The sequence below is a fragment of the Triticum urartu genome, chromosome 2A, assembly GCF_056163025.1.
Source record: "Triticum urartu cultivar PI428250 chromosome 2A, HENAU_Tu73, whole genome shotgun sequence".
In the NCBI taxonomy this organism is placed as follows: Eukaryota; Viridiplantae; Streptophyta; class Magnoliopsida; order Poales; family Poaceae; genus Triticum; species Triticum urartu.
In genome coordinates, this window is record NC_141874.1 from 735,051,446 (window position 1) to 735,066,421 (window position 14,976).

The 14,976-nt window shown below is 46.2% G+C and overlaps 1 protein-coding gene across 1 annotated transcript; it reads left to right on the top strand.

Moving 5' to 3' along the window:
• Window positions 1-4,770: 4,770 nt before the first annotated feature.
• LOC147987377 (uncharacterized) lies at window positions 4,771-6,032 on the top strand. The gene is made up of 2 exons (XM_087542361.1): window positions 4,771-4,882; window positions 4,999-6,032. The coding sequence occupies exons 1-2, from the start codon at window positions 4,771-4,773 to the stop codon at window positions 6,030-6,032; spliced, it is 1,146 nt and encodes a 381-aa protein (XP_087398487.1).
• The last annotated feature ends 8,944 nt before the right edge of the window (window positions 6,033-14,976 follow it).

Here is a 14,976-nt window from a genome sequence, read left to right on the forward strand (position 1 = left end):
ATTTTAAAAACGTGATGGATATATGGTTCATTCCGAATGGGGCACTATATATGATTCATTCCGAATGGATGTATGGTTGGCCTTGTCGACCAAATTAGTGGTTCGCAACTTCGCATACTACTAACATAGCAGTGCTTGCAGATTAAGAATCCTGCATATCTAGAATGATCTTTTCATGACGTTTTCTTTTCCACAAAAAAATTATTTTACAGTTGTAACTGAATCACTGTATAGGAGCCCATTAGCCTCGCACCATACGGGCTGACGGTACCTGTCATACTTGACGCCAGCGAGACGCTGATCTCCACCCCTCTCCGCCCGCTGCTCCGGCGGCTGATGGAGGGGGGTGGGCTCCCGTTTCTCTCCTTGTTGTTTCATTGATTTAGGACATCGTCTTCGTGTAGTAATGACAGTTTGGTGAGATTAGTGTCGTGTTGAATAAGGTGGCATTGGCCACTTCCTCACCACAGCGACGTTTGTTCCGGCGACGCCGCTGAGCCAATGATCTCGCCTGCTTGCCGTTCGTTTGGACTGGTAGGTCTTATGTTTCTGGCGTTTGGCGGTTGTCATCTCTTATTGCGATGCCGACAAGTGGGACAGATTGATGTTGCTACATGGTTGGTGGCATGATGGCTGCAGATTTGGCGTTCTTCCCCAGCAACGGCGGCGGAATGCGTCAGGTCTGGATCTAGGTTGGCGTGGAGAACATCCTCGGTCGACACGCCACATCGTCAAGCATCTGTTCTGCGGGTCTGGTCTTTGGCTCACAATGTCTACGAAGCTATGTCACTGGCCTGGACTTCGGTTTGCTGGTGCTCCGCCTCTTTCCTTGGGGTGCATCTTGGCGGCACTGGTGGTTGGCAGTAATTTCAGATTTCGTTGTTTCCATGGACTTCAGTAGACTTATTTGTAATATTTTTTGTGTGAAGTTTTTTCTGCAAAGTTTCCTGGACACCTGTCATGTCCCGGTCTTTCTGATACTTTTCGCATGTATGTGCACAATTGTACTCTATTTCATTGATTAATACTCCCTTGATTGTGTATCTATGTGCATGTATGTCCCTTTTAAAAAAAAATCTAAAAGGGGGGGGGGCCTTTCCGACACTCCACAAAATTTCTAAAAGGTCTTATATTTAAAAAGGGTAGGAGGGCCTTTCTGATACTTTGTGCATGTGTGTCCAGGCAGGAGGGCCTTTGGTCCCGGTTGGTGGCACCAACCGGGACCAATAGGCATCCACGCGTCAGCATTTCTGTGGCTGGGGTTTTTTTTTGAAGGGGGGGGGGGGGTTGGGGTTTTGGGGGGTTAATTTAGGTGTTTCATATATTGTGTTAGCTAACTATAATTAATAGAGAGAAGTGTCCTCTCTTATGTCCGTGCTTGGTCGACGCTACGTACTATACATACGTATAGAGAGGACTAGACACGCTAGCTAGCTAGTAAGCAAACGAAGGAAACAGAAGATCGTCATGAACATATATGCATACAGAGAGAAGTGATATCGACCACCTCTCCTTCTCCGAGAGATTGGTCGAACAACAAGTTCTCGTATATCTATCCGACACTACCGGCTACATATATACAATAATTATCTCTTACAAATATAATCTCTCTGAGATGTGTTTCCAACCAACAAGTACAGCTCATCACAAACAGTGTTGTCACCTCTGAGACGTGTTTCCAGCTAACTGCTGAAAATCCTGATGTGTTCACATGTAATCCAGTCATCGCACTGCTCTGGATGTTTGGAGCAGGGACTGTTCTTGCGTTCATCGACATACGGGGTCACCAAGGTAGAGTTCTGTAGAACTGTGTAGTGTGCTTGAGACCAAGAATATCCGTCCCTGCATATTATTGAGTCACTTCCAAGAGTGCCTTTTCCAGTCAGTCTCCCCTCATACCGTGATTTAGGGATACCTATCTTCTTAAGGCCAGGAATGAAGTCAACACAAAACCCGATAACATCCTCTGTTTGATGGCCCATGGAGATGCTTCCTTCTGGCCTAGCGCGGTTGCGGACATATTTCTTTAGGACTCCCACGAACCTCTCAAAGAGGAACATATTGTGTAGAAATATGGGCCCCAGAATGGCAATCTCGTCGACTAGATGAACTAGGACATGCGTCATGATATTGAAGAAGGATGGTGGGAACACAAGCTCGAAACTGACAAGACATTGCGCCACATCACTCCTTAGCCTTGGTACGATTTCTGGATCGATCACCTTCTGAGAGATTGCATTGAGAAATGCACATAGCTTCACAATGGCTAATCGGACGTTTTCCGGTAGAAGCCCCCTCAATGCAACCGAAAGCAGTTGCGTCATAATCACGCGACAGTCATGAGAATTTAGATTCTGAAACTTTTTCTCTGGCATATTTATTATTCCTTTTATATTCGACGAGAAGCCAGTCATGACTTTCATACTGAGCAGGCATTCAAAGAAGATTTATTTCTCTTTTGTCGTAAGAGCGTAGCTGGCAGGACCTTTATACTGCTTCGGAGGCATGCCGTCTTTTTCGTGCAAACGTTGCGGGGCCTCCTGTGCCTCAGGTGTATCTTTTGTCTTCTCATACACCCCCAAGAAGCCTAGTAGGTTCATGCAAAGGTTCTTCGTCACGTGCATCACGTCGATTGAAGAGCGGACCTCTAGGTCTTTCCAGTAGGGTAGGTCCCATAATATAGTTTTCTTCTTCCACATGGGTGCGTGTCACTCAGCGTCATTCGGAACAGCTAGTCCGCCGGGACCCTTTCCAAAGATTACGTGTAAATCATTGACCATAACAAGTATGTGATCACCGGTACGCATGGCGGGCTTCTTCCGGTGATCTGCCTCGCCTTTGAAATTCTTGCCTTTCTTTCGACATTGATGGTTGGTCGGAAGAAATTGACGATGGCCCAGGTACACATTCTTCCTGCATTTTTCCAGGTATATACATTCAGTGTCATCTAAACAGTGCGTGCATGCGTGGTATCCTTTGTTTGTCTGTCCTGAAAGGTTATTGAGAGTGGGCCAATCGTTGATGGTCACGAACATCAACACCTTTAGGTTAAATTCCTCCTGTCTGTGCTCATCCCACGTACGTACACCGTTTCCATTCCACAGCTGTAAAAGTTCTTCAACTAATGGCCTTAGGTACACATCAATGTCGTTGCCGGGTTGCTTAGGGCCTTGGATGAGAACTGGCATCATAATGAACTTCCGCTTCATGCACATCCAAGGAGGAAGGTTATACATACATAGAGTCACGGGTTAGGTGCTGTGATTGCTGCTCTGCTCCCCGAAAGGATTAATGTCATCCGTGCTTAAAGCAAACCATACGTTCCTTGGGTCCTTTGCAAACTCATCCTAGTACTTTCTCTCGATTTTTCTCCACTGCGACCCGTCAGCGGGTGCTCTCAACTTCTCGTCTTTCTTACGGTCCTCACTGTGCCATCGCATCAACTTGGCATGCTCTTCGTTTCTGAACAGAAGTTTCAACCGTGGTATTATAGGTGCATACCATATCACCTTCGCAGGAACCCTCTTCCTGGGGGGCTCGCCGTCAACATCACCAGGGTCATCTCATCTGATCTTATACCGCAGTGCACCGCATACCGGGCATGCGTTCAGATCCTTGTATGCACCGCGATAGAGAATGCAGTCATTAGGGCATGCATGTATCTTCTCCACCTCCAATCCTAGAGGGCATACGACCTTCTTTGATGCGTACGTACTGTCGGGCAATTCGTTATCCTTTGGAAGCTTCTTCTTCAATATTTTCAGTAGCTTCTCAAATCCTTTGTCAGGCACAGCATTCTCTACCTTCCACTGCAGCAATTCCAGTACAGTACCGAGCTTTGTGTTGCCATCTTCGCAATTGGGGTACAACCCTTTTTTGTGATCCTCTAACATGCGATCGAACTTCAGCTTCTCCTTTTGACTTTCGCATTGCGTCCTTGCATCGACAATGACCCGGCGAAGATCATCATCATCAAGCACATTGTCTGGTTACTCTTGATCTTCAGCAGCTTCATCCGTTGCAGCATCATTGGGCACATCGACTGGTTCCTCTTGATCTTCACTAGCTCCCCCCATTGCAGCATCACCGTATTCAGGGGGCACATAGTTGTCATCGTACTCTTCTTCTTCGCGGTCTTCCATCATAACCCCTATTTCTCCGTGCCTCGTCCAAATATTATAGTGTGGCATGAAACCCTTGTAAAGCAGGTGGGAGTGAAGGATTTTCCGGTTAGAGTAAGACCTCGTATTCCCACATTCAGTGCATGGACAACACATAAAACCATTCTGCTTGTTTGCCTCAGCCGCATCGAGAAACTCATGCACGCCCTTAATGTACTCGGAGGTGTGTCTGTCACCGTACATCCATTGCCGGTTCATCTGCGTGCATTATATATAATTAAGTGTCCAAATTAATAGAAGTTCATCATCACATTAAAACCAAAGTACATACATAGTTCTCATCTAACAACATATAGCTCTCCAAAGCATCTAATTAATTAAACCATACATTGAAACTATGTAAAACATTTCAATGCGAAAACAAATGCGATCATAATCGCAACCAAGGTAACAATTGATCCAACGGCATAATGATACCAAGGCTCGGTATGAATGGCATATTTTCTAATCTTACTACTGTTTCGTCGCAAACTTCTATATCCTCCCGGCCGACGGCACCCGCGGGGGCTTGATTCTGGCCACGTCGGACCGCTTCTTCACCCTATCCGACTTCCATGCGACTCCGAGCTCCATCTCCGTCACCGTCACCATGCTCAATGAGAGCGCTTCGTGGACAATCACGGGCGTCTATGGCCCGCAGGGCGAGCAAGACAAGTTGGCCTTCATTGAGGAGCTGAGGACTCTCAAGACCATGGCCAGAAGTGAGTGGCTCCTTCTAGGGGATTTCAACCTCATCACTAAAGCGGCGGATAAGAGCAACACCAACATCAACCGCTGCCTGGTGGGCAAGTTCCGTGGGGCTCTTGATTTCTTGCAGCTAAAGGAGCTTCACCTAGGCGGGCGCCGTTTCACCTGGTCAAATGCGTAGGCAACCCGGTCCTTACCAAGATTGACCACGTGTTCCACTCCGACGATTGGGACATACTTTTTCCCAATGCGCACCTTCAGGCTATCACCACAGCTTGCTCGGATCATGCTCCATTATATCTTCAGGGGTGCGTCGACGACTCAAGAAATCCTTCCTTTAAATTCGAGGAATTCTGGCTTCGTCTCCCGGGCTTCAAGGACACCGTTGCCTTGGCATGGAACAAACCTGTTCAGGCCCGAGATGCCATCCGCAAGATTCATATCAAGCTCTGTCGGACCGCGAAGGCCCTGCGCAAGTGGCAAAAGGAAAAGGTCAGGATGCTTGGCTCCCAGATCGCAGTTGCCAAGGAGATCATCTGGCGCCTGGATGTTGCTGAGGAGGGAAGACCGCTCTCGGACTCGAAGAGGGAATTGCGTAAACAACTTAAGGCCTCGTACCTGGGGCTCCTCGCCATTCAGCAAATCAAGCTAAGACAGCGTTCTCGGCTCAACTGGATCCGACTGGGGGATGCCACCACAAAGCTTTTCCATGCTCGAGCGAACGGACGAAGGCGTAAGAACTTCATCCAGACAATCACCACCACCTCGGGGCTGGCAATTATCAGACAGGACAAGGAACGGGCCCTTCTGGACCAGTTCCAGGCTAACATCGGCACACCTGCCCTGCGCACCAAGTCCATTTTCTGGGAGAGCATCGGGATGCAGCGCCACGACCTATCGGCTCTGGACGCTCCATTCGACGAGGCGGAGATTAAGGAGGCGGTATTCTCCTTACCTTCGGTCAAGGCCCCGGGCCCTGATGGTTTCATCGGCGCCTTCTTCAAATCATGCTGGGAGATCATCAAAGTGGATGTCGTGTCTGTGGTGATGCAGCTCGCGAACCTGAGAGGCGACTGCGCTGTCCTGATCAATTCTGCCAACATTATTCTGCTCCCGAAAAAGCCGGCGCATCCTCGATTGGCGACTACTGCCCAATCAGTTTGATACACAGCATCTCCAAGATCTTCTCCAAGCTGTTGGCTAACCGACTAGCCCCTCTGCTTCGTCGCTGGTTTCCAAGTGCCAGAGTGCCTTTGTGCAGAAACGGTGCATCCACGATAATTTCCTACACGTGCAAAACTTGATCAAAGAATTGCACCGCTCTTCAACGCCAAGCCTTTTCCTCAAGCTCGACATCTCCAAGGCTTTCGACTCTGTGGGTTGGGCTTACCTCCTGGAGGTGCTGCAACAGTTGGGATTTGGGCAGCGCTGGCGGGATTGGATCTGCATGACCCTCGCTTCATCTTCCTCTAGGGTGCTGTTAAATGGGGAGCCAGGAACCCCATTCGTACATGGAAAAGGCCTTCCCCAGGGCGACCCGGTGTCGCCTATGCTCTTCATTCTGGCCATCGATCCTCTGCAACTTATGTTTCGGGCGGCTTCCCAGGCCGGGATCCTCAAGCCCATCAGGGCACGGACGGCCTCCTGCAGGGTTTCTCTCTATGCAGACGATGCGGGCATCTTCGCTAACTCGGTCAAAGAAGAGATCGACGCCATCGCTAGGATCCTTGCCTGTTTTGGGGATGCATCGGGCCTCGTCACAAACATCAGCAAGACCGAGGTGTTCCCCATTCGCTGCCAGGACATCGATCTCCTGGCAATCCTCTCGGCCTTCCCGGCCAAGCTGGCCTCGTTCCCCGGCCGATACCTAGGTCTCCCACTATATACCAGGCGGCTCAGAAGGGTTGACCTCCAACCTCTTCTAGACAAGGCAATGGGCCGGTTGCCGGACTGGAAGGGGAAGAACCTGGCGCGACCGGGCGGGGTCTCCCTTGCAAAGTCCGTATTGTGCGCCATCGCAAATCATCACCTCACTGCACTCTCGCTTCCCACTTGGGCAATCCAGAAGCTCAGTAAGATCACTCATAACTTCATCTAGTGTGGGGAAGACTCGGAAAACACGTCTGGCAGACATTCTCTGGTCAACTGGAAGACTGTTTGCCGGCCTAAGCCCATGGGGGGCCGGGGAATCACTGACCTCGAGAGATTTGGCCGGGCACTCCGACTGCGCTGGCCTTGGCTTATGTGGACTGATCCTGGCCGCCAATGGGTGGGCTCTGCGGTGCCCTGCGATGAGACGGATATGGCGCTCTTCAGGGCTTCTACCACCATCTCCTTGGGCAATGGGAGAAAATCCTTATTCTGGCACGACGACTGGACAGGACGGGGCCCCCTGTCCCGGGCCTTTCCAGAGCTGTATAAAATTGCCACCAGGAAGAGGAGAACTGTGATGAAGGAGCTCCAGGAGGAGAACTGGATCAGATCGGTGGCCCGTCTTTCATCGCCTACTCATCTGCAGGAGTTCATTGCCCTCGCATCAGCTATCTCTCAGGTTGAGTTGAACCCGGACCAGGAGGACTACATCACTTGGCGGTGGACCCCAAATGGCATATACTCTGCTGCTTCGACCTACGCGGTCCAGTTCTCTGCATCCTATCCCAGGTTTTCCCCAGCCAAGATTTGGGAGGCACACGCTGAGCCAAAATGCAAGTTCTTCGCCTGGCTTGTGCTCCACGGAAAAATCCTCACGGCCGACATGCTAGCCGTTCGTGGCTGGCCGCACGACCCTCGCTGCCCCCTTTGCCTTGGGGCACCGGAGACGGCCACTCATCTCTGCAAGGACTGCCCGTTTGCCGCCGCAGTTTGGTCTCACGTCCAGGTGTGGACGGGAGAGGATTCTGGGGCCACGCCCACGTTGCCCCCTTCGATGGGGATTTCGGACTGGTGGGATTCGTTCACCACCAATTTGCCCAAGTACGACGGAAGAAGGCGGAGCGGCCGCTTCCTTTACACCATCTGGAAAATCTGGAAGGAGCGAAACCGACGCATCTTCAATGGAACTCGCCTCACGCACCTAGAGGTAGCAGCTATTGCCTTCGACGACATCAAGCAAAGGACTTTGGCCTTTGGCCAAGCACAGGTGGCAGCCGGTATCGGTTGATTAGTTCCTAGGGGTTTTTGTCCGGTTTCTCTCAGAAAACCGGAACTCTCTTGTACATAAACTTTATCCTCCTTCTTATATGAAAAGGCAGTGCTCCTGCCGGTTCCTAAAAAAAAATCTTCAAGAGAATTGCATCCATCTTGATCTTGTGATCATCGACGACATCCGCAACATGCAACTCCAATATCATCTTCTCCTCCTCAATTTTTTTTATTTTTTCCTTCAACAAATTGTTTTCTTCTTCAACTACATTTAACCTCTCGACAATAGGGTCGGTTGGAATTTCCGATTCACATACATCCTACATAAATAAAATCTATGTCACATTGGTCGGCATAATTTTCATAAACAATAAATGAACCAATAGTTATAAAGATAATATATATACCACATCCGAATCATAGACAGGACGAGGGCCGATGGGGGCGGATACCAAAACCATCGCACTATATAAGATGCAATAATAAAAGTAAGAAAATAATACAAGTATCTATGTAAACATACAAGTAAGAATATTTTTTTTCTTTCAGAAAGAAGATAAGAACAAGAGGCTCACCACGGTGGTGCTGGCGATGAGCTCGGCGCGGGTGATCGACGCCAGTGAAGACGGGGACGGGGCGTGACGGACCGCTAAATCTAGACAAATATTGAGGAAAATGGAGCTTGGAGAGGAGAAAGCTTAAGTAGTGTGGCTCAGGCATTCCATCGAACACCTTGTGTGCATAGGAGGTGAGCTAGAGCACCACCAAGCCCTCTCCCCCTCGGCCAGAAAAAACAGAGCAGTGTGCTCTGCTCTTACGCGAGGGGGTATATATAGGCACCTCATTTGTCCCGGTTGGTGGCATGAACCGGGACTAAAGGGGAGCCTTTGGTCCCGGTTCAAGCCACCAACTGGGACCAATGGTGGTGGGCCAGGAGCGAGACCCATTGGTCCCGGTTCGTCCCACCAACCGGGACCAAAAGGTCCAGACGAACCGGGACCAATGGCCCACGTGGCCCGGGCGGCCCCCTGGGCTCACGAACCGGGTCCAATGCCCCCATTGGTCCCGGTTCTGGACTGAACCGGGACTAATGGGCTGACCCGGCCTGGACCTTTGCCCCTTTTTCTACTAGTCTTACTACCTCTTAAGCATTTTACATAGGATGATGGGAGGGCAGCTTCTCTTTCAAACACACTATAAACGCAAACGCTCATACATCCACACATACACTTATTGTGGTATACATAGCAGGCCTTCTGAACATTTTACTGCCTCTTAAGGTATTTACGGGGGATGATAGGAACTTTTCTTTTAAACACAATACAGACGCACAATACATACATACACACATACACTCACCGTGGTATACCTGACATGTCTTTTTTTACATTTTTACTGCTTCTTAAGGAATTTATGTGGAATGAAAGGAGGGTAGCTTCTCTTTTAAACAAAGACGCTCATACATAAACACATACACTCATCGTGATATACCCGGCAGGCAGCTTCTCGGTGTATTTTGTCCAGTGGTTTTTCTAAAGCCAGCCAACCAACCAAAACAAAAGATGCATGTCCACTCACCGCTTTGCTTTATCTCTCGGGAGTCCTCTTCCCGTCTCAAAACCATTTCTTTGACTTTCCAGCCACCTCCACACCGCCGTAGTCCACACACACACACATGAACTCAGCTGCGGACCACACCACACTACACCACAACACTTAATTGGGGGCAATTAACTGCCGGAAGAAGTATGTGAATAAGGGCAAAAGATCTGCCGGAAAGCTTGTTACTGCCGGTAGAAGTACTTTAGGGCAGAAAAACTACCGGTAGAACTTGGCGAACAAGGGCGCATAAACTGCCGGTAATCACGTCCACATTAAAGGGCGCACTATCTGCCGGGACAACCAAACCATGGCCCATTAGCTGCCGGGGACTGTAGTATTTCAGCGGGAGACCGAAATAATATTGGGCCAAGGCGCGCGCTAGCGAGGGTAGGCCCGCGAGAGGCAAAATTTTTGGCACCGAAGGAAGTATAGACTCGGCCCCAATCTCCCCGACTCTTCTTCCAAATTGCCCCCAAATCGAGTCTATTGTGCCCTCGCCGCCGCCCCCAACCGCGATGTGCCCTCGCCGCCACCCTGCAACCACCGCCACTCCGACCATTGCCGGCGTCGCCCCCAGCACCCCACCGTAGCGTCGCCGAGCACCAACTAACACGGATCTAATTCCCCGCCGGCCGGCCCCGTCGCCGAGCCCTTCGCCCCTGTCAAGTATCCTCAGATCTCGTCCGCCGTTCGCTTCATTCCCAGCGCCGCCCAAATTTGGTCTATCCATCCACGCATTCTCCTCTCGTAGCACCATCTACTTGGCATCTCTCCCGAACTGCGAGATGAGGCATGCGCCGGGCTAGGGTTTGGCGCCGCCGGCCCTCCTGGTCGTCCTACTCCGGTGCTTGCTCCTCCGCCGCTGGTCCACCTCGACGTTGTGCTCGCCCATCATCCTTTGTCCGTGCTCCCCAGTTCGTGCTTCTACGGCCTCCCCCTCTTGTACTTCGAGCCTAAGGTATTGCCCCTGGTGCTTCCCGTTCTCTTGATTCTTTTCAGTTTTTCTATTAACGTAGCAATAATCAATAGTTGACACACTTGTGAGAAACTTATGCTTACATTTACTTATGCGTGTGCCTTGCAGAATCACAGGTCAACAGATGTTGGTGTTCAAATTACAGGTAATACCATTTAAAATTTTCAATGATTAATGACACCACATGAGCTCATATGCCAAATGTTCTTCCTCTGGTTTGAAGAAAATAGCAGAGCACTCGAATGGAAGAATATATCTGGAACCGTCAGCCTTACAAAGTGCTATTTTCAGCTGCATGTTTTACTAATAGTTGCTGTGCCTGGTATCTTGTCTGACCTGGAACATATGGTCATTTTAGTAATAGCAACGTCAAAGTAGAAATTAGGTTGGGGAGGGAATTCTTCTGTTTGTTTATAGTTTCTAGCCAGTAATATAGTTCTTGTGTTGTTTTGGCCGTGTTTGGGTTCCTTTTGCTTTCTCTTCTGTTGGTTATCCTTTTGCATTTGCTTTGCCTCTAATGCTTGCTTTGTCTGTTGCAGGAGACAGGAGACACTCGCAGTTTGGCTGTGTCCATGCTGCTGCTTTTGCCTAAGATGGATTCAATTAATTGAGCTATGCTCCAGATATAGATATGAATTTGTTTTTTCTTTTGGGCAGAAAGCTAGCTAGAAGTAAACTAAGATATTTGTAAGTACTTCCTTGCACCTGCAGTTGTTTTCTTATTCAACTTTGCTATACATAAATACAGGTTTGTTCTTTTGGGGTACAGAGCTAGCTAGAAATAAGCAAGGGCTTCCTTCATGTGGATGTTTGGTTCTTATTCCAGTTTTGCCTTACATATATGAATTGCATATGTGAATTTTCTTTTGAGAAAAACAAGGGCAACGTCTAGGTGTCAAGTAATGTTATACATATGAGATTAGAGTATCTTCCTCAGCTTCGAGCGATACCATCTTAGCTACATGTAAAAGTATATACTTTGCTGCACATATCGGATGTTCTCACATACATGGACTGCACCTTATTTCTGTCTGTGAGAACCTCACTGCCGAGAAAAAAGTCTGTAGTTTTCCGTGCGAGCTAAGTAGCATATGAAAAGGAAAGATCTGTATATGTATGCAGTTCTGTTCATTTTTAACATCCCGCCATACAGATAATTGTAGTTTGTAGATTGTATGCTATACTGACTTGCCTTTGGTCTAACCTAAAAGAAAGGTTCCATTGCTGTTTCATGTAGTCGTTTATGACCCCTTGAATGCACACAATTTTCTTTTCTCATCTAATAGCTATGAAAGAAGATGCATGAGAACTATGGCTTATGTAATCTTCAGAGATTCATCAAGTTGCAATTCTATTTTTAAAATTACTTACATTATAGATTGTACTGAGGTTCTATACATACTTTCTAAGTATTTTGAGAATACTACCGTTTTTCATGATACTATAATTTTATTTAGTTAGGTGTTTGGTTATCACTAAAATCTCAGATATTAATATCAGAGTATTTACAAAACAAGAGTAGTAAAGGATGCACACTAATAGTCAGTTTAGTTTCTGTTTCTTCACAGATTGTACTGAGGTTCTTTATTTTTACTTACACTACAAAAGTGTTAAACTGCATTTACTATGTCCTTCAAATTTCATTAATCCTGCTGCAAGTTGTTTCTAAACATATGTCAAAGATTCCAGTTATGTTTGTCCCAATGTGGTTTAAAACTCCTTACTATTTTAGTGAACTGCATGCTCTTGGTTTTCCCCCATTGACCTCTGTTGCTCTGAATTTGGCGCCTGGGTAGTGTAGCAGTACTTGTTACATGCAGGTAGTGTTAGAAATCAGCACTAATTCAGATTTCCTTCCATCATTGCTGCTTAGCACTCACATTTCTTCGCTTAAGGATAGAATCATGGAGTGACAGAAGCTTTGGGAAAAAGGGCTGGAGCTCTAGGGCTTATGGTGGTTCTACCTAGAAATTGTTACAAACAATCTTGTCCCTAAAATTTAAACATCTAACTAAATCTAGGGACTTCTCACAAGCCTCTCACTGTTAATATATATTTATTGACATTGTTGTTAACCTATATCCTGGTTCGAGTAGTACACTGAATATTGTTAGTATATATTATTACTCAATGGTTTTGAATTAAAGCTATACGTTTCTTCTTTTACACTCTAGACCAACTAATACTAAACCTGATAAAAGAGAATGCTACAACAAACACCTAAAAATTGCCATAGCTACAGAACCATGTAATATGTGCTTACTGATATATTCTACCAAGGAATATAATGCAAGCTACTTGTCATTGTTTTATTTTTTCAGATGGAGGTGGATTATAATACTTTGGTGATAATAACACCAGCCTTACAGCCATATCATTTACGAATAACTCCATAAGGTAATGTAATAAGTTCCTTCTTGGAAGATGTTCTTTTGAGATCAAATGTCTGGCAGGCATTATCTGTCTCTGCATGTTGCAGATTCCAATGTATATCTTGAGAAAGAAGTTTGCTTGAGGAACAAAGTATTTTCCCATAAGATGTTTATGAATTACTTATGGCAATGAATCAGAGTTTGGAACCACATGCTTATTCATTGTTAGTATTGGCCGGAAACTTAATATATAACTACCACTCTGCTTCTGCACTTTTGAAAGCTTAGAATTGTTAATATGATTCAGTTTCTTAAATTAAAGCTAATTGTGGACATCTTTAGTGTCTTTGCCTTATTAGAAGTGTCATTTGATGATAACGTGCTAGCATTCAAGTTTTTCTGGTGGTAACACCCTCGTCATCTTGAGAAGTTCTATATTATTATTTCCTTAAGATATTTGCAAGCCTGTCAAAATTCCTTCTCAAAATTCCTGTCATCTTGTAGTGACAATCCTCAAGCTGATAAGGATTCAATTTAGTTTTCCTTTTTTTTCGCTGGCTAGTACAGTAACTTTGTGCATGTAACCTGCTTATACCACTTTCTCTGTACAAGATAGGTACACCTAGTGGTTACTGTTAATATTTGTACAGACTTTTCACACTATATTTGGACGAGAAGTAAGATAAGCTTGCTACTGTCAAGATGATAGAAAATGAACATGGTCTCTACTAAAGAAGAGATTACTCTAGAGATGTTACTGTTTTCTCTAGGTTTCAAAACATATGCGCTGTTGTATGTGGCCATGCGGCTGTTGTATGTGATTGTTGTAACACCTTCCTATTAATATTTGTACAGACTTTGCACACTACATTTTGATGAGAAGTAAGATTAACTTGCTACTTGTTAAGATGATAAGAAATGGACATTTTCTCTACTATAGTAGAAATTACTCTAGATATGTTACTATTGCTCTATATTGCAGAACATAGAACATATGCGGCTGTTGTATGCAGTGGCGAATCTATGGAGTAAATGTAGGGTAGGCTCAACTGTAATTATGCCATTGAGATGGGCTGGGAAACAGCAGTTTTGCTGCGTTGGGGTCTAATCTTTGGTACTAAAAAAGAAATTACTCTTGTTGAAGGGCAGGCTTAAGCCTGTTAAAGCATGCCTAGTAGATTCGCCCCTGGTTGTATGTGATTATTGTAACATCTTCCTTAAGTTCTGAATGCAATAACATTTTCTGATCTATTGCAGATTTCCCAAAGTTCTGAATTCAATAACATCTTCTGATCTATTGCAGATTTCCCAAAGTTCTGAATGCAATAACATCTTCTGATCTAATGCAGATTCCCCAAAGGTACACAAGTTCACTAAGGTTTGGAGGACCTTCAAGTTGCTGAAGATTTGGAAGACCTACAATTAAGTTGGTGGAGTGATAATGTCATTTGTCTTGTTTGTTGAACCTAGAGACTTGATATGCTCATTTTGTTGGTTATTAAGCTCATTTTGGTTGTGTGGCACACATCTAGAAACATATGTACATCTCCTTTTGTGGCACTATTTTATTTTGGTTGTGTGGCAAACATATATGTACTCCTTTTGTGGCACAACCTCCTTATATATGGACGAATGAAGTTTTAAGGTTTTCAATGAAGCTTATATGTTACTTTGATTGAGTGGAAGGTATAAATTGTGTGATGTTAACTGATTGCTTAGACATATATAATGGATCGATATTACATAATATGGATGCCTAGAACATTTTGCTAGTGGAATCAACTTGCCGGCATAATATCTACCGGCTAAACATGCTTATGCAGGCAGTCGAACTGCCGGTAATGGTATCTGCCGGGAGAATATAAACTGCCGGCAAATACATGGGCCAGGGCGGAAAAACTGCCGGGAGAAGTTTATCTGCCGGGACAAGTAATCCCCGGCAGCCGTTCTCGTGGCAGTTCTATCTGCCGGGAGAACTACTGTCTCGACAGTTTATCTGCCCTTTAAATAGCCTTCT